A 27526-nucleotide genomic window follows, 5' to 3' on the forward strand; every position below is an offset into this window, starting at 1 on the left:
CCAGTAAATTTGCATTTCCTTCAGGGGCAGCTAATATAAAAAGCAGCTGGCTGGTGTGCTGTGCTATTTTAATTATTCTGGCAACTGCAGAGCTAGCCTCTAGTCCATGGCCAATTGGTGCTTGCTTAACTGGGGCTGGCATTCTGCACGTGCTCAGATGGAGCACAGCTCAGAGAGGGGCTGGAACCATGATGGGAAAGCCACCTCCCCCCTGCATTCAGTTATTTTAAGGCTAGTTGGAGCAGGGGAGTCTGTACGGTTAATGGACTCTCATGTGCAGACACCAGAGCTCCAACTCTAACAGTTAGAGGAAATGACGGTCACTTGTAATAACAGCTGTGCCAGTCTATACAATAACTGTGGTGCCATACGCTCCAACACAAGTAAATCCAGCATTCTTTACTGACGTCTTATTTGTTTGCTCCAAAATGTCACCTTTGCGTGGCATCAAAGATGCACTCCATCTGCTCTTATCCATTTCTTATGTCGCATCTTTGTACTGTCACAATCGTGGGAAGGCAACTGTGGTCACTTAAAAAGAATCTGCTTACTGTTATGAAGGCAGCGTAGGCACAGTGGGAGGAAGACAGGGTTCATAACCAAGAGATTTGGTTTGACTCTCAATTTGGCAGTTGTAAGCTCTACAACTAAATCGTTTAACTTCTAAATTTCAGTGTCCTAAAATGTAAAATGAGAATAAAATATATTTTGAAGACCCCTGAGAATTTATAAAATATTTTTACATATTAACTCATTATAATTGTTATATCTTAACATATAACATATAAGACTGTGGTATCTTAATATATCATTTACACTTATGGCTGTTTTGAAATGTTCACAGTTGTTAGATCTGCCACTAGATCTCACTATTTAATGGTTAAAAAGTGATTATAGATATATTGCTGTATCATAATTTAAAAATACTTTGATAACTATATTTCAATATAACTGATTTTCTTTGAAATCCTGTATATTATATTTAAACTCTTAAAAGCATAGTTCCGAGACAAGCCATAAGCTTTACCAGATTGCCAAAAGGGCCTGTAGGCTCAAAAAAGAAGAGTTAAGAAAAGTCCAATCCAGATACCCATTAAGATCACCAGTCAGGCTTAGACCTGAGTGGGGTTTCTTTGTCTCATTCCCTGTGCATTCATACATCTGAATGTGAATGTGTCTTTAGGAATATAGTGTTAGCTCAGGGCTTAGTACTTGAAAACATGCGTTTCGGAATTAGACTGCCAGGCTTCAACCTTAGTGATGCTATTTCTTAGAGAAGTTACTTAATCTCTCTAAGCCTCAGTTTCCTCACATATGAAATGGGGGTAATACTAGTACTTGAAACTCTCTGTAGTGCTTTGCTATTAAATGAGTTAGTAAGTTGCAAAATACTCAATACCGTGCCTGGCACATATAACATTCATCTGCAAATGTTGCCTGATTTTATTACTGTTGTTAGTATGGATGCATACATGTGTGAGTATACTGACATACACATATGTATTAAGGAAGCATTTATAAAACATTTAGGGTCAGGGTTGGGGTAAAGGAAGAAATATCCTGAAAAATGCCACTGCTCTGCCACTTATAAGGCTCCTTGCCATACCTAACTCCTGTGTAAGGGAAATGTCCAAAACAAAGAGAAAATGAGTCTGAGAGACACACCCGCTCCAAACTTGGACAGGGGGAAAAACACTGGGGCAGAATCAGAGTGGTGCCACCCGGTCCCTCAGCCACTGCCACCCACCCCAAACACTGTCAGCAACGGTGATGACATCAACCGTACCTTTATTCACTGTGCACATTCACAGATGATTCAGTTTGTTTCTCACAAAGAGAGCGGTATTATTCTTTGTTGCATCGCTAAGCTTAGTTACAATTATTTTTTCCTGTGATGAGGACTTTTAAGATCTACTCTCTTTGAAACCTTCAAATATAGAATACAGTAATAAAGTCACCCCAGATGTGTTACAGTCATTACTCATTTAATTCTCATATAAGCAGAGCATTATAATCTATAGTTTACAGATGAGGAAACTTATGTTCAAAAAGATTGAGTGGTTTGGTCAAGGTAATACAACTAATAAATGACAAAGCCAGAACTCGGAACTCAAAACTCAGGTTTGTCTGACTCAAAAATCCGTATCCTTTCTACTTGTACAGTATTAGATTGAATCTACTAAATATTGTTGTCAACTCTATGTCTGGTATTCATTCAAATTATATGAGTTTGATGTCAAGGGAGGACGCTACATATCTATAAATGATAACCACAGCATGTAAGGATATTACTACATATGTGTATGCTTTTAGGGCCCAGGATGGAGCTCTAATTCATCTGAATCTAGGATGTAATGAGTTATGTTAAAACATTAATCTATTGTATTAGGTTAAACATGAAAAACTGCTACTAAAATGAGGTCTCACTCAGGGAAAGCCTCTCCAATACTCCTCCAGGACACTGGGCAGCACAGAAAGTGTTCGATTTAATTAGCTGTGTATGTAGAAAGAGATGCTCATCTGTTTCTATGGAAGCAAACACATCACTGACATACTTCTCCATGGAAACAGAGAAGGGGAAACAGAAAATGCTAACGTGAATGAATTCACTGAACAGTTGGTGAGCAAAGACTCAAGAAAAACAGAATTCATCTGTAGTACTACGTTACTAGTTTAGAAAAAAGAAACATGCTACATAAGAGTATTATGCAAGATACACTGAAGCTTAAGATAAAACAGTTATTTTTTATTTACTCTTGACTGTCCTTTTTCCCCATTACCATTTAGTCCCCTATACCTTATCCCCCCTGCAATCATCACACTGTTGCCCATGAGTCCCTTTTCCTTTTTGCTCCATCCCTCCACCCTCTCACCTCTCCCCGCCCCAGCTGTCATCCTGAGAAATATTTATTATTTTAGTAGGAGAATACAAATGTTGGGAAAGAACACAGAGCAAAGGCGTTAGTGTTTTTTTTTTTGCACAGAAGACACGGTGGTAGAATTCTTAAAGATGAGCTGTGCCATGGCTCAAGGTCACTGATGAGACAAGATAATAGAAAATATAGAGAACCAATTAGTAAGTAAATTTATCAACTTTACACTGGTTCACATCATCGTTTTTTCTGTTTGTTTTTTGTTGGATTCTTTCCTTTCAGGATATAAAATTATAGGAACTATTTCAAGTTTTATTATGTAGCACATTAGTTACTTTGTATGACTGAGCCTCTATTACGTATTTTTAATTTACAACATAATGCATATTCCGTTTCCTTTCAAAAGTATACTTTTTGTTAAAATAATAAAGGATTCATTTTATAAGATATTTTCTCTTAGGTATTCTGACTTAATTTTTTTCCCCTTTGGAATTTAGTCCTAACTTGCCTCTCAATTCATTCAATTCAGTGCAACTCAATGCACATTTAATCCCAGCCCTCAAGATGACTATAGACTTCTTAGAAGGTGAGATGCATAAGAGAATGATTCTAATATTTATTCACTCCTTTAACAAATATTTCTCACGTGCCTACCATGTGCCAAGTACTGTGCCGAATTCTGCAGATGCAGTGATAAATTAAACAGACACTGTCAATACTCATGGAGGCTACTGGCTTAGAGAGGAGGGACACAGTTATACATGTAAATATACGGTTACAATCTGAGACAAGTTCTATGAGAAAAAACTACAGAGCTCCAAGAGAGAACACAATGAAAAAATTCACTGAGATTGGATGGTTGGAGGAGGCCTCTCTGAAGTGACTGGAATGCTGAGATCTGAAAGATGACTAAGTCTTAGTCAGAGTGGAAGAGCAGTAATTCAGGCAAAAGTCCTGAGATGGAAAGGGCTTGGCAGAATTGAGAAGTAGAAACGAAGCAAGTTTTTCTGGAAAGAGAGTGGCGAAAGGTGAGGTTGGAGAGGGGAAAAGGTACAGGTCCACTACTAAATTTTATTCCAAATATGATGAGAAGCAATGAAAGAATTCTCAGGACTTCCGGCCAAGATGGAGGCGTAGGTGGAAACACTGTACCTCCTCGCACAACCGAGTTTAAAGACAACAAAGTTTTAGTAATAAAAACACAGCCAAAACAGAAAATTGAACTGTACAAAAGTCCGACAACAACGAACCATCCAGCCAGACCAGTAGGAGGGGCGGAGTCAGCGAGGGAGCAGGTTGGGCAGGAAAGATCTGCCCTCCCAGGAGTGCAGGCGGCAGTTGGCAGATTCCAGGCGTGGGGTGGCAATGGGCGGACCCAGTGAGGGCGCAAGGCGGCTGCAGACTGTGGTCACACATTCTCTCGCAGATAAACCAAGCAAAGGAGCAAGCAGTGAGACAGACCGCTCAGGGTAGGGCCCCAGCGATGGGAATTAAAGCCTGAAAGCACCAATTGGAAAGACTTTCCGGGCCGAGGAGCTGGGAGAAGCTCCCAAATTCAGTTTGTTGGAGAGACCCACAGGATCCTGTAGGGTGCACAGGCCCACACACCTGGGAGGTGGCACCAGGGGGGCCAGGTTTGCTTGCAGGGAGCAGCAGAGGGGACCAAAATCCGAGAGTGAGCGGAACAAGCGCCATTACCCCTCTCTCTGACCCTGCCCCCACATACAGCGTCACAACCCATCAACTGGGTTGCCCTGCCCTGGTGAACACTTAAGGCTCTGCCCCTCATACGTAACAGGTGCAAACAGACCAAAACATTATGGCTCAAGAACAGCTCAAAGCACCAGAGCCAATAATTCTAAGTGACCAAGAGATAGCCAACCTGTCAGATGCACAGTTCAAAACACTGGTGATCAGGATGCTCACAAAATACTCAAATACACAAATACAGGATGCTCAAATACACAAATAATACTTCTTGTGTATTATTTCAAAATAAGAAAGTATGTTTCCTTCTTTACTAAAAGAGTGGTAAAGCAGTGGCAACAACAGTTACAGACAGCTCAAGAAGCCTGGTTTGGGGAGGGAGTGACAGTTGCCCCCGTATCTGTTCTGATTTGTATTTTCACAAATTGAGCACCCTGAGGTTTGGTATGATGCCATCCAGGGAAGGACTTTTCTTTTGACCTTTTCGTCCTAAGTATGCCTCTGTGTCTAAATCCAGTCTACGTCCTGCATGACTGGGCTGTTATTACAATGGAGCTGCTCTTGACCCAGAGGTGGAGGCCACATGTTGAGAATGGCAGGGACAAGCCCTAACAGTGTCCTGGGATGATTTTGTGAAGCGTAAATGTGTACCACCCTACACTGCCCAATTACCTTTGCACCATACGAGAATGAAATACACTTAAGTCACTTAATATGCTTAAATATATTTAAGTCACTGTTATAGCAGTTTAGTCTGTGCACTGATATAGTTAGGAAGGAAAGTTGAGAGATACAGCAATACCTAGAGGGGGAATGAAGGAACAGAGAAGGGATTTCTAAATAATGGAGACAAGAGAACATGTTTAAATGTTGACAGTAAGAATTAGAGTAGAAGAAAAGGTTGAAAATACAGTAATCAGATTTTTTTAAAAAGGGGCAAGATCCCTGAGAAGATGGGAAGGAAGAGAACACACAGCATGTGTGGAAGAATGGACCTTTGACAGAAAGATGCTCTGTTTTAGCAGGAAGAGAGAAGGAAAGGCCAGCAGACATAGGTTGATTTGTAAACACCTTGCTGAAAGGTGAGGGAGTTCCTACTTAAGGTCTTTGTTTTCTGTGGAAGCACAAAGCATGAGGTGAGCATGAGGGAGGGAGAACTGGCAGTCTGAGGTTTGGTGGACTGAGAAGGTATGAGACTCTCATTAAGACCAATGTGGTGTTACACGCAGAAAGTGTTGGGTGACTATTTGAGGTGAGTAATCATGAATGTATAGGGTGTTCCCAACCATCCAGGAAGGATGGGGCTTGCTCAGGGCTTGGCAGAGGTAGATGATTTAGGTCCACCCAGAGCTGGGATTGCAACAGCCAGATGCAACAGAAGGTGAGGAGAAAAGATAATTTTTCCAAGAGAAGGATTTTAATAATAGACCATGGAATCAGGGCTATATATGGGGGAAGATAAGGACAGCAGAAGACTGAAAGTTGAAACTGGGAAAGGTAATAGACTGTGGAAGTCTCAGGGACCTTGAAAAACTACTGTTTTCTATTCATCAGAGAAATGCAAATTAAAACCACAGTGACGTATCTTACACCCATCAGAATGGCCATCATCAATAAATCAACAAGCAACATGTGCTGGCGAGGATGCGGGGAAAGGGGAACCCTTCTGCACTGTTGGTGGGAATACAGCTTGGTGCAGCCACTGTAGAAAGCAGTATGGAGATACCTCAAAAAATTAAAAATGAATCTGCCTTTTGACCCAGAGATCCCTCTTCTGGGAACATGAGAGTATATCTGAAGGAACCCAAAATGCTGATTTGGAAGAACGTAAGCACGCCTATGTTCATTGCAGCGATAATTACAATCGCCACCATAGGGAAGCAGCCCAAGTGTGCATCAGTAGATGAGTGGATACAACAACAGGGCATTTGCATAATGGAATAGAACTCAACTGTAAAAAGGAAGAAAATTTACCCATTGGCACAGCATGGATGGGTCTGGAGAACGCTATGCCGAGTGAAGTAAGGCACTCAGCATAAAGACACAGAGAAAGACACATACCACATGATTTCACTCTCATGGGGAATCTAATGAACAGACTGAACTAACAAGCAAAATAGAGACAGACTTGTGGGGAGCAGGATGAGAGCTAAGGGGTCGGGGAGGGCAGGAGGTGGAAGGATGGAGCAAAAAGGAGAAAGGATTCATGGCCATGGAGACCAGTATGGTGACTGCTGCGGGTGGGGGGAGTATAAGGGAACTGAATGGTAAGAGAAAAAAAAAAACAAATGTGAAAACCCTAAAAAAAGGGAGAAAGACTATTGTTCTCATTACTGAGCTGAATGGCGGAATGTTTTAATAAATGATTCGAAGGTAGTGAAGATGTCAAGTTCCAAAGAGTAACTGTGAATGTAGGAGGACGAGCTATCAGGTGGTAACATTCCTAAGAGAAAAAAGAAATCTTCACAGTATGTGGTAAAAAAAATCATCTTGAAAGATAAGTAGAAGCTTATTTACTAGAGAAGAAGGTAAGGTGAGAGAAGGTAGAAAAGAGGAAAGGAAACATGCATAGAGAAAAGTAAGACAAAATTCATGGCATACTGGGGAACAGAAAGCCTAGCCAGAGATTAGAGCACCTGGGCAGAAGTTCCTGGAGAAACTGGAAAGGTAGGGCACAGAGAAAGTCTGGAAGAACAGGAATGAAGTTCAAGTGGTATGGATATTTTAAAAACTCAAGCTGTCAATCATGATGTGTAAAATGATCACAAATAATATACATTTTAATTGTATTTAGGAAGACTGATTAATTAATTAGTCATAAGACTAATGATTTATGAACAGGTGAATTTGTGGGTTTTATAATTCTGAAAAATTCCCACTCATCTGGTCCTTTAATACTGCCTCTCCTATTCACCTGGTTTTCTGTCCAGAACTCCTGTTTTGGACCTACCTCTCTACGTGTGCTACGCAGGGCACTGAATCAATGACTGGGGGAACACTGAATCAATTTTAAATCACTATAATTTAAATTGTTTGTAAATGTTAATACTTTTGGTATATATTAAATGTTAAAGATCATTATTTACTATCTCATTCTAGCTCTGTTATTACAAAGATGAATTAGCACCTTAGTGTACATATCCAGATTCAATGCCAAATACACAGTTATTTTTCGAGTACTTTCCCCCTAATTCTAATCCATATTTTAAAGTCTCAGGACTTACTTTATTTCTTGTTCAAGTTTTGGGACAAAATGCAAATAATAATTAATGTATTTCAACTAAAATGTATAGTACAATGCAAATTAAAACTAAGTTTAATGAACTTCCTTAGGACAAAGAGTTATCTTTAAAGGTTCTGTAGTTACAGGGACTGCTTACCTATGATGAGCCTGTGAAGAGCACTCTTATCTCCATTAATAGCAGCAGCATGAACCTGGGATGCTAATGAGGAGCCAGTAAAAAACAAGTTCTCTGACCTGTTCATAGTCTTCACAACAACTGAAGCAACCTGAAACAATGATTTAAGGCATGAGCACACACAGGAAATACTTCTGAAACCGGTCTCATCTGTTGTAATTGAGTATGTTATAAATACAGTTTACTAGAATATGTGACTAGGATTAAAAAAATCTGCAGCCCTGATCTTAGAATTACCATCATGTGGCAAATTAGGTGATCCTTTGTATAAGTTGCTCATCTTTAAAATGAAGGGGTCAGATGCTCCCAAGACCCTTCCCAGGGGCTATCGAGGGGAAAAATGGGGGTAGACTTGATATTTAACATTGGGCACAGGGCCCAAAACCCACATTTGATTTCTTAAGTTAATACAAGTAATTTGATTCCACATGATACTAAACATTAGAACTGATATTGAGAATAAAAGTAATTGACCTGGCTGGTGTGGCTCAGTGGATTGAGTGCCAGCCTGCAAACCAAAGGTTTGCTGGTTCCTGGTCAGGGCACATGCCTGGGTTGTGGGCCAGGTCCTCAGTTGGGGGTGCATGAGAGGCAACCACACACAAATGTTTCTCTTTCTCTCTAAAAAATAAATGAATGAATTGAAAAAAAAAGTAATGACCAAGCCACAAAATAAGTATGATGTCAACTCATTGTTAAGGCAGATCTGCCCTGGTTGGTGTGGTTCAGTGGATTGAGCACCAGCCTGCAAACCAAAGGGTGGCTGGTTGCTGGTTTGATTCCTAGTCAGGGGATACACCTGGGTTGCAGGCCAGGTCCCCAGTTGGTGGTGCATGAGAGGCAACCACAAATTGCTGTTTTTCACCGTCTCCCTCCCTTTTTCCAAATATAAATAAATAAAATCTTTTTTTTTAAAGCAGCAAGAAAAAAGCAGAGAGTTACTTACAAAGGAGTCCCCATAAGACTATCAGCTGAATTCTCAAAAGAAACTTTACAGGCAAGAAGGGACTGGTGATAAGTATTCAAAGTGATGGGGAACAAAAGCACTTAGTTCTTTCTTTCATGAAGAGAAAAGGCAGAATTTTTATGTGCTGTCTCCTTGTGTTTACCAGGGCAATACACCTTGCTTGAGATCCTGACCTTAGGATCTTACTTGGAGCACCACACCATTGGGATTCACCAGATTTCATTTTAAAAAGTTTTGTTCTGATTGGTCATCGGATATGTTTGCTAGAACTGTCTAGAAATGCATTCTATGCATAGGAAAATAGTGAGTGCTTAAGCAGAGACTGGATTACATTAGAAATGCAACAAAAATTCAAGTACCTGATGGGAAGAGGAGTAGTTGCAGCAATGAACTTAAACTTCCTTCCTGAACATAAGATGTTCTAACAAAGTTGAATGTCTACAAGGAGCAGTGAGTTTAAAAAGTGTAAGAAACACAGAGAATCGTGGGGATCATGGCAAACTGGAGCACATACGGCTATTTAAAGAGAGCAGCTGTTGATCAGCTACAGTGCATGAATAGCTGTTGGAAAGATAAAGTCCTCTTCTGATTTTACCAAGAAGCGTTACTCCAATCTCTGTGACTCCTGAGAATCTGGGAGTTTAGTAAGATAAATTTATCACTGCTGATGAGCTAGCACTTGTGTTGTCACTGAGAAACATGTCTGGTTCCAATTCTGCCTTACAGTGAAAGTGTTTTCTTAATTTTGGTAAAGGTCAGCACTTCATGTCTTCTTTTACACAGGCATTGTGAGACACTTCTGTCATGTCTAATCATGTCTGTCATACAAGAAAATTCACTGTCATATGCAGGCTTATACTGAAGTGACTTGAAAGAAGCTACAAAACAGGGGTGGAGGTAGAAACACTGTAGATGAATAATTGCACTGGGGCCCTGTTCCATTGATAACAAGCAGTGTGCCCTTTGGCTACCTCAGTTCTCCAACTTTCTGTAAAATACGAAAATGGAAAAGGTAGACCTTGCTGATTCATTCAACAAGTACCAGCTATGTGCTAGGTATTATTCTGAACTCTGATACGTATCATTTTAGATTCTCAGTGATCAGAGTTGGAGGCCCGAATCACCCTCCCCAAATTCTTCATACTCTTTGAAAATACACTAAAAATTAATCTCACAAGTATTTATTTATATTTCATCAACAGATACATAGCTGGTGTTCAGTAGATGTTTTCGAAGTGAAAAGTCAGTCTGGGTGCTAAGTCCAGAGCATGAACAGGATCAAAGTTTAATCTCTTAAGGTAATGACTTTATACTCATGAGTACCTGTTCTCTTTAAACTCCCCATTTCTGTCTCCTCTGTTACAGAGACAGATCAGTGGTATATCGGTTAGAGAACTGGACTAGGAGACCGGAAACCTAACTAAAAGTTCTTGGTTTTGTCGGCTGGGAAAGTGATTCCTAGTTTTCTTTCTTTTCTTTTTGATCAAATGTATTTTTTAGCACTATTGTTTTTTTTTGTAATAATACTGGGAGATCCCACTTTGTTAATTATAAAATACTATAAAATGCAAAGGTCTCATCATCATTACTAACTATAAAACAGGCCAGTGCAATAAATGGTGTAATAATTATAACTGTACAAAACTAGTGGTGCTGTAGTCAGTCACGATCTAGGAAGAGTAATTCTGATTCGGACGAAAGGGCTGGTTGCTTGGGAAGTTCTCAGATACTATTATTTAAGATGAAATTCCAGATAGAGAAGGGGTTAAGGACATTTCAAGTAGCAGGAAAGCTGGGGCAAAGGCAAGGCTTAGGGAGAACCACAAAAACGCAGACTGCCTCCCTGGTACTTAGTGGGAATTGTTTGGCTTCCATTTGGGGCAAATGACCCGGCTGGGTGTTTGTAGTTGGGCCTGGAGAGATAACTGAGCCTCAACAGCCTGGCTGGAGAATTCCTTAACTGTCTGGTGGGAAGCGATCCGTGCATTACCGGCAATCACTTTCGCACTCGAGCTTTTCAGTTTACAACGTGCTTTCCCATCCTATCCTACATGTACTCCTTATACGAGCCCACAGAGACAATTAGGGATAAGTCATTTACTTATTCACACGGGACCCTGAGAAGGGGCTCCGGCTTCATAATGCAGGAATTACCGCAGAAAGAAAAGGCAGCAGGCGGGGAGACCAACGAAAGAGACTCAGACCACAGCTCAGGCCAGAAGCCCTGGAGTCTGAGGCAGGGGCCAAGCCAGTGCAGATCGATTGGAGCTTCCCCAGCCAGGAACCCTCCTACTCACCCTTGCCTCCTCCAGGACTCACGTCCTAGGGGCGGCTCCAGGAGGCACGACCCCCACTGGGCCGCCCATCCCGCCAGGGCAGTACACTACATCCGGCTGGGGCAGACCCCAAAGCGCTGAAACTAACTGAGCCCCTCGGAGGGCCTCGGGTGACTCTGGACCGCACAGCCCTCTGGGAATTGTAGTTTCTATTCCTCCAAAATTCAGGGGTACACCCGTTCTTTGCTTTTTTTATCCCGCTGGGCCTCGCGTGCAGAGAACTCGGTGGACGTGGGCCGAAAGCCTGATGGGAAAGGAGTTTTGGGTGCCCGATGACGGGCTCAGTTAGGAGGATGCAGGACTACATTTCCCAATGTGCGCCGAGGTGGGCAGGACCCGGAAGTGAGGGTTGAGAGGCCTCTCTGGAAGTTGTCCGGGGTGTTCGCCACTGGAGCTCCGGGTCGAGAGGACGGGGTGTAGCTGCCGGGAGAATCCTCCGCTGCCGCCGGCTCCCGGAGCCCAGCCCTTTCCTAACCCAGTCCAGCCCTACCCAGTCCCAGCAGCCAACGCCTGTCCCTGCCGAGGATCCCAGCGTTATCATGAATCCTGTCGTCTTCCTATCCTTACCCGACCTGAGATGCTCCCTGCTGCTCCTGGTGAGTGAGTGAAGGAATGACAGAGTCTTGGACAGACGCAGGGACGGCCTCCCGCCGTCGCCGAGGGGGAACACAGCTTTATCTTTTTCTCCGGTGGTGAGGAGTGCACCCTCCCCCTCTGCCTTCACTCTCGGCATCCCTCTGTCCCCTTTCCAGGCCCGGGGTTCTCGAGGCCTGAGAAACCACGATTGGAGCTTGGGACCTTTAAATAGGAGAATTGGCCCTGGAGAAAGGATATGTGGGAGGGTCACAGCGAGGCGCTCCCCCTGTCCCTGGAGTATAGATGTAGTTGCGGTCTCAAGGGCTCCTGGACCTGGTCGTAGCCTGAATCGAAAAGGACTGGGGATAGACCTACTACTGTTCTCTTTCATCACCTCCTTTTGGAAACTGTGTGAGACCGACAGGTGCTGGGGTCGTGAAATCTCACTCTGGAGTCCTGAAACGGTGCCCGGTTTGGCAGATCCCTCTGTTGTGGCTTGTTATGATTGGTTGGGAACCCGGAACTGGGGACTGGTTTGGTGTCCACTGAAGGTATAAAGGTGGAGTCTGTTAATACCTGAACGTCTCGGTTTAAGGGCCCACCTCAATTTTTGTTACCTCGCCCTCCCCCAAATTTAAGCAGAGTTCTTCTTCAGTGCTCCTGATTTGAGAATAATCGCATTTTTTGCATACATGTGCACTCATTCCTTAACTTCCTCACCTGCTCAGCTCCATTTCATCTTATGAAAGAATCTTTCCCCGCTACCTTTTTCTCCAAACTGTATCTTGAATATGCAACCTAAGTAATCCAGGCTGCAGGTCAAGATGCGACAAAAGCGAAGAACTAACTCCATATAGAAAAAAAATGACATACCTTTAATCGAGCTGTTATTATAATACAGTGTTTGAATAAACTTTAATTGTAGATTTTTAAAAGCCAAATTTATTTTATTTTTTAAAATATTTTACTTATTTTTTTTAGAGAGAGGGGAAGGGAAGAAGAATGGGAGAGAAACATCAATGTGTGGTTGCCTCTCATGTGTCTCCTACTGGGGACCTGGCCTGCAGCCCAGGCATGTGCCCTGACTGGGAATCGAACCAGTGACCCTTTGCTTCACAGGCCTGCGCTCCATCCACTGAACCACACCAGTTCAGGGCTTAAAAGCCAAATTTAAATCAAAATCACTTTCTTTACAATGTAAGAAACATGATTAAGTGACTTGGAGGAAGTCATATAGCTGGTTATCAGCAGAACCAGGATTTGAATCAGGTCACTTGCCTTACAGTACTTATTCCACCACAGTACATAAAAATTTTAATATATTTAAACTGGTTTCACTCTTTCTCTCTCTCCTCCCACTTCTCCCTTCTCTCTTCCCTCTGTGATTTGCAAGTCACATTCAAAAACTGTATAAGTACTTGAACCTTCATAGGAAAAAACAATTTAAAAAACCCCCAAGGGGGTGTTAAGTATTTTTGAGAACTTAAAGTTTTATATAGACATGGTAATAAATAAGGAAGTACTGCCACTTATATACAGCAATGAATGCCTTTGGTATATAGGAAAATATTCAGTATACAGTTGGTTTCTGCTAGTTTCATTATAAACTATTACTCTTTCCCTTCTGGAAGTACTGGATTAATATTCATTGTTATTAGAGACCACGTTCTTGTTAAGGACACTAGATAATGTTCTTTTCTGCATCAATAAAATGGCCTGAAATAGGACTTGTCTGCCAGAAATTACTTTTACGTTACTGGGGAAAAAAATGCAAAGGGGATCTTAAAACAGTGGAAAGAATAGTTCACAGTGAATAGGAAAGTTACATCAGGTGCACCTTTTTCAAATGGTATGTTTGATTACAGAGCTAAGTTTAAGAAGGAGAATTTATTTTGAAATAACTCATACTTTTAAAAAACTTTTGTTTTATTTTAATTGTTGTTCAAATACAGTGTTCTGACTTTTACCCCCATCCCAGTCTACCCCCCCAACCCTCCCCACCTCCCTCCTGTCCCCCCCCCACCCTTGTTTTTGTCCATGTGTCCTTTATACTTGTTCCTTTAAACCCTTCCTCTTTTCTCCTGAAATTCCCTCCCTTTTCCCCTCTGGTCACTGTCAGCCTGTTTTCAATTTCAGTGTCTTTGGTAATATTTTGCTTGTTTGTTTGTTTTGTTGATTAGGTTCCTGTTAAAAGTGAGGTCATATGGTGTTTGTCTTTAACCCGCCTGGCTTATTTCACTCAGCATAATGCTTTCCAGTTCCATCCATGCTGTCGCAAAGGGTAGGAGCTTCTTCTTTCCTTCTGCTGCATAGAATTCCACTGTGTAAATGTACCATAGTTTTTTGATCCATTTACTGATGGGCACCTAGGTTGCTTCTAGCACTTGGCTATTGTAAATTGTGCTGCTTGAAATAACTCCTACTTTTTATAGAAAACCTGCAAATCCAGTTGATTAAAAAAAGGATTTTTTTTCCTGGTAATTCTGTAATCTAGTTAACATTTTGTATATTTCTCTAAATAAAGGTAGAGGAATAAAAACACTTTAGAGATACCTGTAAAAATTTATGGGCTAGAAAAATAAAGCCCAAGAAAAGGTTTAATAATCCAGACAAGCTAGATTCAATTTGAACACAGTATTTGCTAAAGTAATTTTAATAATATATACCAGTTAGCAGATACTTATAAAACATCTGCCTAATCATAATTTGAGTTACTTATCTAACCAGTTCTGTCCTAGGGATGGAACTTGCCAGCTCAGTATCTTACCTGTCTGAAAATACATTCTTTGTCTTCCCCAGTATATTTTCTTCTTCATCCCTCACTTTCCCTCTAGACTTGTATACTTCCTCCCAAGTACAGCCATTGAATATTCAAGGTCATCATTTTATACTTAAATGTCTTGTTCTAAATAGCCATATATTCTCTTACTAAATAATTTTTTCAGGCAAACTACCTTAGTCCTAAAGAACTAGGTCTATGCAGACATAGTGGTGTTGATAACAGCTGAAATATATAATCCTAAACTTTTATATGCAAGTAGTTTCCCCTGATCTCAACGGCATTTTGTAATATCACTCTATGCCTAAAAAATTTATTGTGATCATTTTTCCCTGGGCATAAATACAAAATTATTAAAAAGTGTGCAGAAGATATACAATATTTACCAAAGTTTTAAGACTGTAAGACGCACTGGACCATAAGATGCATCTAGGTTTTGGAGGAGAAAAATAGGAAAAAATTTTTGAAGCAAAAAATATGGTAAAATATTTAATAACATAAATGACATAGCCCCCCCCTTCCCCAGGGAGCCAGGTAAACTACATTCAGACTATAGGACACACCCCCTTTCCTCCCAAATTGGAGGGGGGAGTGTGTCTTATAGTCCAAAAAATACGGTACTGCAAATCTCCAAATATATCCTCAGGTAACTTTTCTAGAATTATATTTCTCGGATCCTATGGTACATCTGTTTTTTAGTATTTCTGATACATTGTACCAAGTTTCTCTACTGGAAAGTTGCACCAATGTGTGGGTGTTTTTGTAATATGTGCCAATTTAGTAGACCAAAATGGTATCTGATTTAAATTTACATTCTTTTATTACAACCAAAGTTAAATATTATTTCATATTTAGTAACCATTTCTTTTTCTCTGTGCACATGTAATGTTGTAAGTGTTCACTTTATTCGTCCCTTAAGAAATGTTTACTTTTACTTCCTCCAGTAATGCAGAATAGATATACTGATAAGTTACAATTTAAGAGCAGTGGAAAGTGTTATTACTTTGTCTATTCATTTAGTGTCCATTCAAGAGGCAGCACAGAGCAAACAATACTGGCCTGAATGTCGGGGCATCTACCCACAAGCTCCAAGTCTTCCGTGTACTTAACACTGTAACTGAGGGTAAATCACCAAACTAAATATTTTGTAAGTACATTGGATTTGGAGATTCAGTGATTCTTTGTGTAGTCTATCTTGTTTTTCAAAAAGGATATTCCTCTAACGCCCCTAATTAATAGACTTATTATTTGATTGGGTATTTCCTGAAAAACATCTGCGACCCTTTCAGCAGGTTGCAGACCTGAGCCCCCTCACTCACCCTGTCACGCATCCGGTGCAGAGAGCAGCTCGCTTTGGTCACAGCCTTCCCAAGGCTGACAGTGGCGTGCTCCGTTCCATCTAACCAACTAAGTGGTTGAAAACAGTCGGACTTTTCACAGCAGTTATTGATCTTTAGCTTACCTTTCATTCCACAGAGATGAACTGTGACTCAGGCTACAGCAACTTTACTTTTTAAAAAAGATTTTATTTATATTTATTTTTAGAGAGAAGGGAAAGGAAGGAGAAAGAGAAGGAAAGAAACATCAGTGTGTGGTTGCCTCTCATGTGTCCCCACTGGGGACCTGGCCCCCAACCCAGGCATGTTCCCTGACTGGGAATCGAACCTGCACGCTTTTGCTTCACAGGCCCTTGCTCAATCCACTGAGCTACACCAGCCAGGGCTAGGAACTTTACTTTTTATTTTATTATTATTTTGGGGTTTTTTTTATTGTATATTTTTTCATTACCATTTAGTCCCCTTATACTCCCCATCTCCCCTGCAGTGACCACACTGTTGTCCATGTACATAGGAACCTTATTTTATTGGTATTATTCTTTCCTTTCTTCCTGTTACTTGGATGCCTGTTTGCTATCTGCTATTAAAGAGAACAAGATACTTGAGATTCATATCATGTTTCCATGAAATTTATAGTCTGGTGGGAAGAGAGAAGATGTGTATGTAAATAATTAGAATTCCAAAAGGAAAATGATAGATGCCCTAAGGTATTCGTACAAGTGGATTAAAACATCTTGCCACCCAGAAGCGTGGTTGTGAGCCTAGGCCTCTGTGTCACCTGGGAGCGGCTCCCAGCATCCCCACCCAAGGTCTACTGAGTCAGAATCTGCACTTTCACAACATAGCCATTAAAAAGAAGGACAGCTGTAGAGTTTGAAAGAGGCATTACATTGTACTTCTCGATGGGAGAACCAGAGAAGTCTTCTTGAAAAAAGACGAGAGTAGAGTGTGAAGGGTTAAATTGATGTATTAATTTTTGGTCCTGAATGGACTGAATAAAAAAGGTTCAATAGCGTAATAAATCTTTAACATGAATACCTTTTTTTGTTTGTTTGTTTCGTTTTGTTTTGCTTTTCTAAGAAGTCTTGCTGGCTGACTTGCTGACATGGACAGTTGTCAGAATTGTCCCTAAAGAAGCTAGAGAACACTTTGGCCTATTTACATGAGAACAGCTTATTATTACCTTAACCAAAATAAAGATCATGTTCTTTAGCGGATTCTCACCATTCCTATCACTCTGTTGGAGAGGGGAGGAAAAAGTGCTACTTTGTGGAAGTCCTTGTGTAGTGTCTTAGATCTCAGGTCTTGGTTCTGTCCTTCAGAATATTGCAATCAAATTCTAACTGCTTTATTCCCTTGGTGATATTGTGATATAAGATCTCTATGATTTTTCCAGCCCTGTGATTTTTCTCATTATGTAGAACCTTGAGCATTACATTTAATGCTTCTGAATTTTAGTCACCTGCACTTGTAGACACAAACATTATTAATATAATAGATGAAAGCAATAAAAAGAAAGAAGAAATTATCTCAAAAACCATTCTAGAAGTATTTGAGCTAAGGAAAACTGTTGAGTAATAGCAGAATCCCAGTTCTTTTTACATTTTTTTCCTAAAGATTATCAGAGCCTAGTAGTGTGACCTGTGGTAATTAGATTTAAGAGATCTTAGAAAAAGGAATCAAAAGAATTTGTTTAGGAATCAAAAGAATTTTTGACCCTGGCAAAAAGGAATTGGGGCCTTTTAATTTTTGAGGGACCCTACCATCAGTGTCTTGCTCAGTTTATTAGGCGGGAAGGGGTATGAAAACCATGCAGTTATAATGACCGAAGTTATAGTTGTCTAGAGTTGTGCTGTAAATTTAAATTTATTAAAATGAAATAAAATATGAAATTGCATTTCTCGGTTACGGTAACCACATTTTAAGTGCCCAGTAGTCACATGTGGCTAGTGGCTAGAGTACTAAACCACACAGAGCATGGAACATTTCTGTCAGTGCGTTTCCATTCAGCTGTCACTAGTGCTCATGTAGAACTTCACTCTTGCTCTGTCTCAGAAGGCAGCACAAAGTTGGGGTAAAGAATGTGGAAGACACCTCAAGTAGTGTTTCAAAACTTGAACATATATCTTGTCTGTGCAAGGGCAGTAACCTGGAAAATCTCAGTACCTTATCAGTGAGTGGGGATTTGGCTTTTGGTTGCCTGACAGCACATTTAGGGAAGTACCAGAGAATACTAGTTAAAATCAGAAAGTAAAAGTTTTGAGTGTTAGCATTGATTCTTCCAAAAGGGCAAGCCACTTTCTTTCTTGAGACCGAAGTTTTTCAACTAGAAATTGAATGCGATTGAATAGGCTGTTTGGGGAGTGTGTGGAATGGAATATGACTGAGATTTTGTGATTTGAGAGCTTGCAATTTGTCTCTGTAGTAAAATCCCTTTTAAGGGCGACATCTTTAGAAATGATATTTTGAGCAGTGATTTTCAACTGGTGTGCCGCAAGAATTTTTAAAACATGTAATACCCGATCTCTTTTCCCTTAGACTGTCAAAATTTTTTTAAAAATGACAACGGCAAACACAACAATAGCCATCTGGTGTGAATGAATGAAAATTATATTTCTTTATTTTTGTCAGATCAGCAAAAAATATATTTTTTTGGTGTGCAGCACAATTTTAGTAATTGGTTTATGTGTGCCATGGGATGAAAAAAGTTGAAAATTGCTTCTTTAGAGGAAATTTTATGAATAGGAATACAGCTACATTTTAATTGGAAAATTACCTGTAAAAAGATGGCCTGTAGATATGTTTTTTTGCCTCGGGTGTCAGAAGGCTACCCTTTCCAGGAGCTAATCTTTTAATTTGATTAAACTCATAAATGAATGTGCATCTCTTACTGCCTATTTTAAAATGGCTACAAGTTATATGAGCTCATGGGGACAGACTAATATTTAATGTTTAAAGCAATTTGCTAAGAAATTTGAGCCAACTCTAAAATGTGAAGAAAGTGTGATTTAGAGATGGAGTAGAGCTCATGCATAAGTCTTAAACAGTTAAAATTTCTCGGACCTTAGAACAAGATACTCTCATAGTTACATGCCTGCTGTTTTGCTGCTGTTCTGTTATATTTGAAGTTTTGAGAAATGTAGGGGAAAATTTAACTTTTAAAAAATTACTGACACAGAATTGAAGGCTATCTCTATTGCGGAAAGAACAGTTGCAAGGGTAAATGTGATTTGGAGTTGTCCTGAGAGAAGAAATTTAGACATTCTCCATTCCTTTGACTTCATTCCTGTGGTTCTGGCCCAACTGCAGTAAAACCTCTGCTGGCTGGTGAGAAGCTCACAATTCTGTGATGACTTCACATTCTGAAAGAGGTAGGAAAGAATAAGGAAGAGCTTCTTCTTTTTGCAGTCTGAGTAATTTCTTAGAAAACATCTATTCAAATCAACTCATTCCTCAAGCTCTGGAGATAGTACCTGTTTTTACTATGAGAATGAATTCCAATTCTCTTAGAAAGTCTTGTGATCTGTTTATAATTAACAAAATTACCACTGTGTTGCAAAATACTTTGTTCTTTGCTTAATCTTTGAGCAGTTTCAGAGACCTTAATTTTGCTTTAGAGGTATAAAAATTATGCTACATTTTCCCTATGAGACTTTAATTTAATTTACATTTTTTTGGTTGCAGTTTGCATTGAGCACGTTTTTTTTGTGTTAGTTACAAGTGTACAGCACAGCAGGTAGACACTCAGGTTCCCTCCAGTAATTCGGGTGCCCACCTGGCACCACAGATAGTTGTTACCGCATGGTTAACTGTGTTCCCAACGCTGTACTTTACATCCCCGTGCCTGTCCTGTCAATACCAATTAGCCATCCTGACCGCTCCTAATGCCATCGGTCTTCTTTACCTCGTCCCCCGACACCCCCGCCCCTCTGGCCTCCGTCAGTTTGTTCTCTGTATCGCTAAACCTGTTTCTACTTTTTTATTCATTTATTTTCTTGTTTAGAGTCCACATATGTTATATCATACGGTATTTGTCTCTCTCTGACTGACGGACTTCATTTAGCTTAATACCCTCTAGGTCCATCCGTGCCGTCACACGTTGGAAGATTTCATTCTTTTCATGGCTGAGTGTTCCTTGGTGTTGTTGGGCCGCTGCCTTTTTTATCCACTCATCTGCTGACGGCCTACTTCCAAACCTTGGCTGCATATATATCACGCTGCAGGGAACGTAGGGGTGCATATATTCTTTGTAATTAGTGCTTTGGGTCTTTTTGAATACATACCCAGAAGTGGAATCAGTGGGTCATACAGCAGTTCCATTTTTAAAGTTTTGAGGCAGCTCCACACTGTTTTCCAGAGTGACTGCACCAGTCTGCATTCCCACCAACAGTGCATGAGGGTTCTCTTTTCTCCCTGTCTTCACCAACACTTGTGTGTTGGTTTATTAATGATAGCTTTTCTTATGGGTGTGAGGTAGTATCTCTTTGTGGTTTTGATTTGCATTTCTCTGCTTATTAGTGATGTTGAGCAACTTTTCATAAATCTATTGGCCATCTGTATGTCGTCTTTGGAGAAATGTCTATTCAGATCTTCTGCACACTTGTTAACTGGGTTGTTTTGCTGGTGTTGTCTGAATTCTTTATAAATTTTGGATATTAACCCTTTATTGGATGTATCATTGACAATTATCTTTCATTCAGCAGGTTGTCTTTTCATTTTGTTGATGGTTTCCCTTGCTGTGCAAAAACTTTTTTGCTTGATGTAGTTCCATTTGTTTTATTTTTTTATTTTTGTCCCTTGCCCCCCAAAAATATGTCAGAAGAAATAATGTTCAGAGAGATCACAGATTGTACTGCCTATATTTTCTTCTAGGATTTTCATGGTTTCTTGTCTTACAGTTAAGTCTTTAATCTGTTTTGAGTTTATTTTTGTATACAGTACAAGAATGTGGTCAAGTTTCATATTTTTTGCTTGTATCTGCTTAGTTTTCCCAACATCATTTATTGAATAGACTGACGGAGAGAATACACGGATGGAGGTTAGGGGGGCGGGGTGTTAGGGGACGAGGTAAAGAAGACGGATGGCATTAGGAGCGGTCAGGATGGCTAATTGGTATTGACAGGACAGGCACGGGGATGTAAAGTACAGCGTTGGGAACACAGTTAACCATGCGGTAACAACTATCTGTGGTGCCAGGTGGGCACCCGAATTACTGGAGGGAACCTGAGTGTCTACCTGCTGTGCTGTACACTTGTAACTAACACAAAAAAGTGTGCAGTTGAATGCAAACTGCAATAAAAAATGTAAATTAAATTAAGATTTATTTGCTGCCATTATAAACGGGATTGTTTTCTCTTTCTGATAGTTCATTATCGGTGTACAAAAATTCAACCAACTTTATTTATTTTTTAAATTTTAATGATTTGAGAGAGAGAAACATCAGTTTGATGTTTCGCTTATTTATGCATTTATTGCTTGCTTCTTGTATGTGCCCTGACCAGGGATCAAACCTACAACCTTGGCATATTGGGACAATGCTCTAACCAACTGAGCTACCCAGCCATGGCTGAAAATGCAACCATTTTCTGAATATTTATTTGTACCCTGCTACTTACTGAATTCATTTATCAGTTCTGGTCGTTTTTTGATAGAATCTTTAGGGTTCTCTACAAACAGTATCATGTCATCTGCAAATAATGACAAAAACTGTGCTACATTTTAAAGCATAATTTACTTGTTTCAGTGATCATACAGTTTATTTATTTAATTATGCCTATACTCTGTTCTTAGGATATCTGCCAGAAGTAATGTGAGATATTTTTCCCTTAATGATAACTTGCAAGTATATCTACTAAAAAGAAAACTTTCAGAAGATACTGTGTTTAGGGGTCAGATTTGGGCTCAGATATTGAATATGTTGTTTTTCACCTTTGTTATCTTGCCCATTAACTTCTGAGGAATAATGCAGGTATTTTATCTGAATTATAAGAGGGATTATTTGCATGCCTCTATGATTTTGTGGGACAAAAAGTGGTAAAAATGTATCTCAATTTCTTATTCTTAGATCTTAGTCTTAAGTACAATACCTTATACAGGTTAAGTGCTCAATAATAATTTTGGTATGTGTACCAAAAAAAAAAAAAAAGAAAGAAAGAAAGTAGAGCTAGGTAGGATGGTATGGAGGATCAGGAATGCATAGGGGAATTTATTTTGAAAGCCTCACAGAGAAGGCCAGCCTGGAAATAGGTGAGACAGTTAGTCATTTAGATTTCTTGGGGGAATAGCCTTCCAGGGAGGGGCATTAGCCCTAGTGTGGGCCGTCCCAGGCGTTTTCTGAGAACAGTGTGGTTTTCCTACTGTAGCATATTAGAAGATTTAAGTCACACAGCTAAAACATGTATTTGCAAAACTATACTTATTCTTACTATGTACATTGATTCCTGATATTTTCCTCTTTTTTGTCCTATTCTGTGCTTTATTTTATTTTTAAGAAATTGCCAATCTAACCCAAAAAGATAGAACTTCCTAACAGGGTTGCTGGTAATACCTGTCTCCTTAACTCTTTGCCCAGATGCCTCTGCTGGGAGTAACTTTGACTGTTTACCCCAGAATGACCCCAGCATGCAAAATTTAAAATATTCTGGATGTTTGACAGGGTGGATAACAACCTGTAGTTGTAATAACTTAAAATGTTAATACAGTTTTCTGATACATTTTTTGATTCCTGAAAGCAGTATACTTTCATGGTTAAAAATAACATAATGAAGAAAGAAGTGCATACCCCAACCACTGATAACATTTTAATGTACAGTAGACCCTTGAGCAATGTGAGGATAAGGACCACCAACCCCCATCCCACACATAGTTGAAGATGTTTGTATAACTTTTTACTCCCCAAAAACTTAACTACAAATAGCCTACCATTGACCAAGAAGACTTACCAATAACATAAGCAGTTGATTAACACATATTTTGTTATTTTTATTAGATACTGTATTTGCACATTAAAATACACTAGAGAAAAATCATGAGGAAGAGAAATACATTTATGGAAATACATATTTTTGAAAGAAAAAAGCATGTATAGGTATACCCATGCAGTTCAGACCTGTTGTTCAAGGGTCAACTGCGTGTCCTTCCATTTTTTTCTGTGTATGTTTGAAAGACCTTTTAACAGTGACAAGTGCATTTTGAACAAGGGAGGCTTGGGCTCCTGCTCTTGTTTGATTCTGGCATAGAATGTCAGACCACTGGTTACGTGGGACTGGAGAAGGAAAAGACGTCCACACATGTGCATGTACTCGTACTTTTATAACTTGGAAATGACACCTAGCTTGACCTTTAACTTTTAAAAAGTATTTAACCCTTCTGTGCTTCCATTTTCTCACCTATCAAATGGGGATAAAAACCTCTTCTACAGAGTTCTGAGAAGACAAAATGAGACTCTGAATGTATCCATGGGACATTGTAGGCACTTTAACTGCTGATTTCTGCCGCATATTAGGTATTCAGGAAATGTTTAGATGAGAAAAATCAGTGAGTGAGTGAATGAATTGTTTCCCTTCTTTATAGTTTTAAAATTGCCCATCCATTGGTATTAAAACTGTGTGCACCCAGGTAATGAGCTGGCATGACTAGCTTCCAACTCCTATGGTCTTCTAATGGTGATAATTGCACTGTCATAAAAACTGCCTAACAATGTGGCTATTAAGTAAGTTATCTGCCTACATCTGTTTTATAACTCTGCTTAGTTGCACTTATATTCATTATATAATGATGAACCCCATTCAGCCACTAGTTTGAACAAGTTGCTTTTAGCCTGTTTGAATCTTATCCCTTAACAAATATTTGCACTTAACATATGTCAGTTATTACAAAGTTTCCTTTTCCTTATTTATAAAATAGAGACAATGTAATTTCTACCTCAGCTTCAGAGTTGCTATGATGACTTAAAGGTAATAGATACATTTATTTGTGAATAATAAATACAAATAGTTACTTTGGAATATTGTTGCATACTTCAAACAAGGTATGTTTGTTACTTGGATTTTTCCACTGGAAGTCTAGGTATGCAATATACATCCCTTTCGGGGAGAGTTGGTGCCTTATGGAAATAGCTCCACATCTGGTTTTCCAGGATAGCTGACAATACTAGAAGGTAGAGTGACCTCAAAGCTGGAAAGGCCTAGTTCATTCTTTGTCTGCTTCTTTGTAGCTATCTGTGAAGCAGATTTCCTTATCTTTCTGATCTTCAAATTTTCTATTTTAAAAGTGGAGATAGTTTTGCATGGTTGTCAAGTTGAGATATAAAGTACTTTGTATCGCCCAGTATTCAGGACATATTTTTGTTTTGTAAGGTAATGAATAGAGACGGAAACCTTGTCAAATGGATAAAGTCATCATTACATAATCGACAGAGTACCTTGGAGGAGGAGAGTGCTTGTGCTGACCGTCTTTCTGTGCTTTCACTGCCTTTTTGACCCTCTGAAATGAGTAAATGAATAAGAAGTTTTATTTTTAAAGTCTGTTTCGAAATATTAGTGGTTTCTTAGAGTGCTTATTAGCTTGTCTCTTTCCCTGGTAAGTTTTGAAATAGTGATAAAAATAACTATGATTAATAGAAATAAATAACTAACTTGATGTGAGTTTCTGCTTTCAATACAAAAGCAAATGAATTCCTGTAAGTGGTATAAATGAAAGTGGTGAAACAGGCTTTAAGCTCTATTATTTGAAAGGTATCATTTGCTCCACGTAGGAAAGCATCATTTCTATTACTTTGTATCCTCAAAAGTCATTTAAAAAATATGTTATTGGCTGTTGTAATTGTCAAATATTTGGAAAATGATGACAATTCTTTAGAAATGTATCATTTTACTCTAGTTGAATTTATGTAGTAAGGGAAGAGAAAATTATCACAGCAGATTTCTGTTCACCAAAAAAGATGCAAAAATAAAAATCCTATTTGTGTAAGTGTGGAAAATTTCAAGTTGCTGGCTATACAATTTCATTTTTCTCTATAAGCCTCACATACCATAGTTAGCCCTTAATATTACTTCCAGTGGGGTGTAAAGTTATTTACACAAACTATGTGTAATATCTACTACTTTAATCAGTTTTGGCCATTTAAATCTGATTATAGATTTGATGAAAACTGAGGATATGACGAATCTTTTTGAATTTAGGTACCGTGATGAAGGTATTTGGTGAGAACTTAATTGGTATATAAGATAGTTCATGATGGGCATTTTAATTTGGATCAGGAAAAGGCCATTATATATGTGGTTTAGCTGTTTCAATCTCATGAATGCATTTGCAAATCCCTCCCATTGGGAAGATGGGTACTTGGTTAGAAAAAGGCTACATTGTGGTTTCTAGTCCACAACGCTAGGTTATAAAGGCGTCCTTGATATACACTGGTTATTCTATTGAAGGAAAGAGTGGTTAAAGATATATAACAAGCCCTGGCCGGTGTGGCTTGGATGGCAGGGACGTCGTCCCGTGCACTGAAAGGCTGTAGGTTCAGTTTCTGGTCGGGTAACATACCCAGGTTGCAGGTTAGATCCTTGGTCAGGGCGAGTACAGGAGGCAACCAGTCAGTGTTTCTCACATTGATGTTTCTCTCTCTCTCTTTTCTTCCCTTTCCCTTCCTTTCTCTCTAAAAGCAATGAAAAAAATGTTCTCCGGTGAGCATTTAAAAAAAAAAGATATATAATTAGATGAGCCCTCAAGAAACAGCTTGAGAATCTAATGTTCTGTAACAAAATAATCAGATTTTCAGTCTTCTCCTTCTCATTTGACCCATGAGGCCAGAGAAACCACCTGGCTAGATATGACTGAAGTAGTTAATTGTATGTGAGCCTGTTGTATTTGATGCCCCAGCAAAGGTCTTTTTTAGCTTACTTTATTTGGGGAGTACAGCTTTGTACTGTAGTGCTAACTTCCCTTGATCGTTTATAGCTGTTACTTCTTAGGAAAAAATGAATTGTGATATCAGGAAATTGGCAAAGAGCTTATCTGTATTCCTACATGACATGACTTTTGAAGAGTCTGACATTTATTTTGGGACATTACAGTATTTGAAGTACAGCAAGCCCTCAAATAATGTCATTTTATTAATTTGCTGTTTTGTTATAAAGTTGATGAGATGCTGTAGGAACTTAACTCCTGTTTATTTCAGTTAGCTTATGGCAAAATTTGTTTTGGTATATGTTATTTCCCTTAAAGTCACAGAATTTACCCACAACTTTAAGTGAGGACTTACTGTAGTAAGTTAACAAATATCCCTGAATATTGTAAAGATAGAAGATATTTTCTAATGGCTGAAGATGCACTTTTATTCAGGTTGTTTAACTGGTTTTTAGTTTCAGGAGGGAGACTGTATCCAGGGCACATTTTCTTCTAAGAGAAACACAGGGTCCTTGTGTTATCACAGTTTATAATCCACTTTTCAGGACTGGGATAATGCATATCAGTATGTTTTTTAAAGGTCATTAAAGCTAATACTATTCATTTAAGCCAAATGGGGTATGTTAGTAGAAGCACTTTTCTTTTATGCGTAGGTTCTGAAATAATGTTTGTTAATGCCCTAGTTCCTAAGTCCACAGTGACACATCATGTCACAGGGGACGGCTACTTGCATCTCCTGTTGCCCGTCAGGAGACTGCCTGGCTGTGTTTGAGCTGCATGCTTGGACTCTTTTAAGTTTGTTGATTGAAAGTTCGTAATTAAAGGAAGCTGTTACCCACCTTACTGAAGGCTACCAAATACGCTTGAACTTTTAAAAACAGTGATTGTGATGTGTTCCCTAGGTAATTGTAGCCTCCTAGCTATGGATTATACTGCCCTTGGTGAGTCTTCTGCTTATAACTTTTATAGCATTTTATAGTTACCTACCCATTTCTTCTTAAAATGCTATTCTTCCTGCTTCTTTTATGCTCCAGTAGTTTCTTCTCTGTGTTTCCTTTCTTGTTCCTCTCTGGCTGCAGAAAGGGAAAAGGCCTACATTTGAGAGACAGGTGACAGTGAGGAGGTAAATGTGGGTATTATCTAATGTACTAAGAGCTTCTTTTCTCCCTTCCCATCACATCTTGTCATCCAGTCACTGTAACTCACAGCTTTCTCTGTTGCCTGTCTGAAGATTGGAGTAGCTTGGCAGTTGTTGATGCTTTGGTTAGTGCCGTGGGCTCTGACTCTTGGTGCTGTAGTTTGGGGTATGTGAAAAGAAGTCAAATACAGTTTCCAAATTCTTCATGCTAGTTGGTAGAAAGCCCCTCACGTCTGTGAGCTGTTTTCTAATTGACTGGGCAAGGTGTATAAATAATGAAATTGCAACAGATCAGTGACTATAAAGAAATTCTTTCTCCCAAATGGTCTTACTCCTCTTTCAGTTCTGCCAGTCACCTAGGTTTATAACTGGCTCCTTGAACTTTTCAGCCTTTCAGTTGGCTCTCATGACCTGCTTGTCCTTCTTTTGAAAGTTTCCCCAAATCTTCACCTCATTCCAGGCCTCGGCTTTCCTTCGTTGTTACACTC

The 27526-nt window shown here is 39.5% G+C and overlaps 2 protein-coding genes across 3 annotated transcripts in view; one reads left to right on the top strand and one right to left on the bottom strand.

Annotated features, from left to right (window-relative positions):
- The window catches only part of INVS (inversin), a 130674-nt gene extending 119071 nt beyond the window's left edge, over positions 1–11603 (bottom strand). The window contains exons 1-2 of the mRNA XM_037140803.2: positions 11264–11603; positions 7961–8090 (exon numbers count right to left, since the gene is read on the bottom strand). Coding sequence (XP_036996698.2) covers positions 7961–8066 — 106 coding nt within the window. The 5' untranslated portion in view covers positions 8067–8090; positions 11264–11603. The remainder of the gene's footprint in view (positions 1–7960; positions 8091–11263) is intronic.
- Positions 11604–11681: 78 nt separating this feature from the next.
- Positions 11682–27526, top strand: part of ERP44 (endoplasmic reticulum protein 44) — a 64215-nt gene continuing 48370 nt past the window's right edge. Inside the window, exon 1 of one of the 2 annotated variants that reach the window (XM_037140801.2) lies at positions 11682–11898. In XM_037140801.2, coding sequence (XP_036996696.1) covers positions 11842–11898 — 57 coding nt within the window. In that variant the 5' untranslated portion in view covers positions 11682–11841. The remainder of the gene's footprint in view (positions 11899–27526) is intronic. The other variant, XM_037140802.2, reaches the window with a different exon arrangement.

Source organism: Artibeus jamaicensis, unplaced genomic scaffold (assembly GCF_021234435.1).
Source record: "Artibeus jamaicensis isolate MK-2021 breed Jamaican fruit bat unplaced genomic scaffold, CSHL_Jam_final scaffold_1964, whole genome shotgun sequence".
Lineage (NCBI taxonomy): Eukaryota > Metazoa > Chordata > Mammalia > Chiroptera > Phyllostomidae > Artibeus > Artibeus jamaicensis.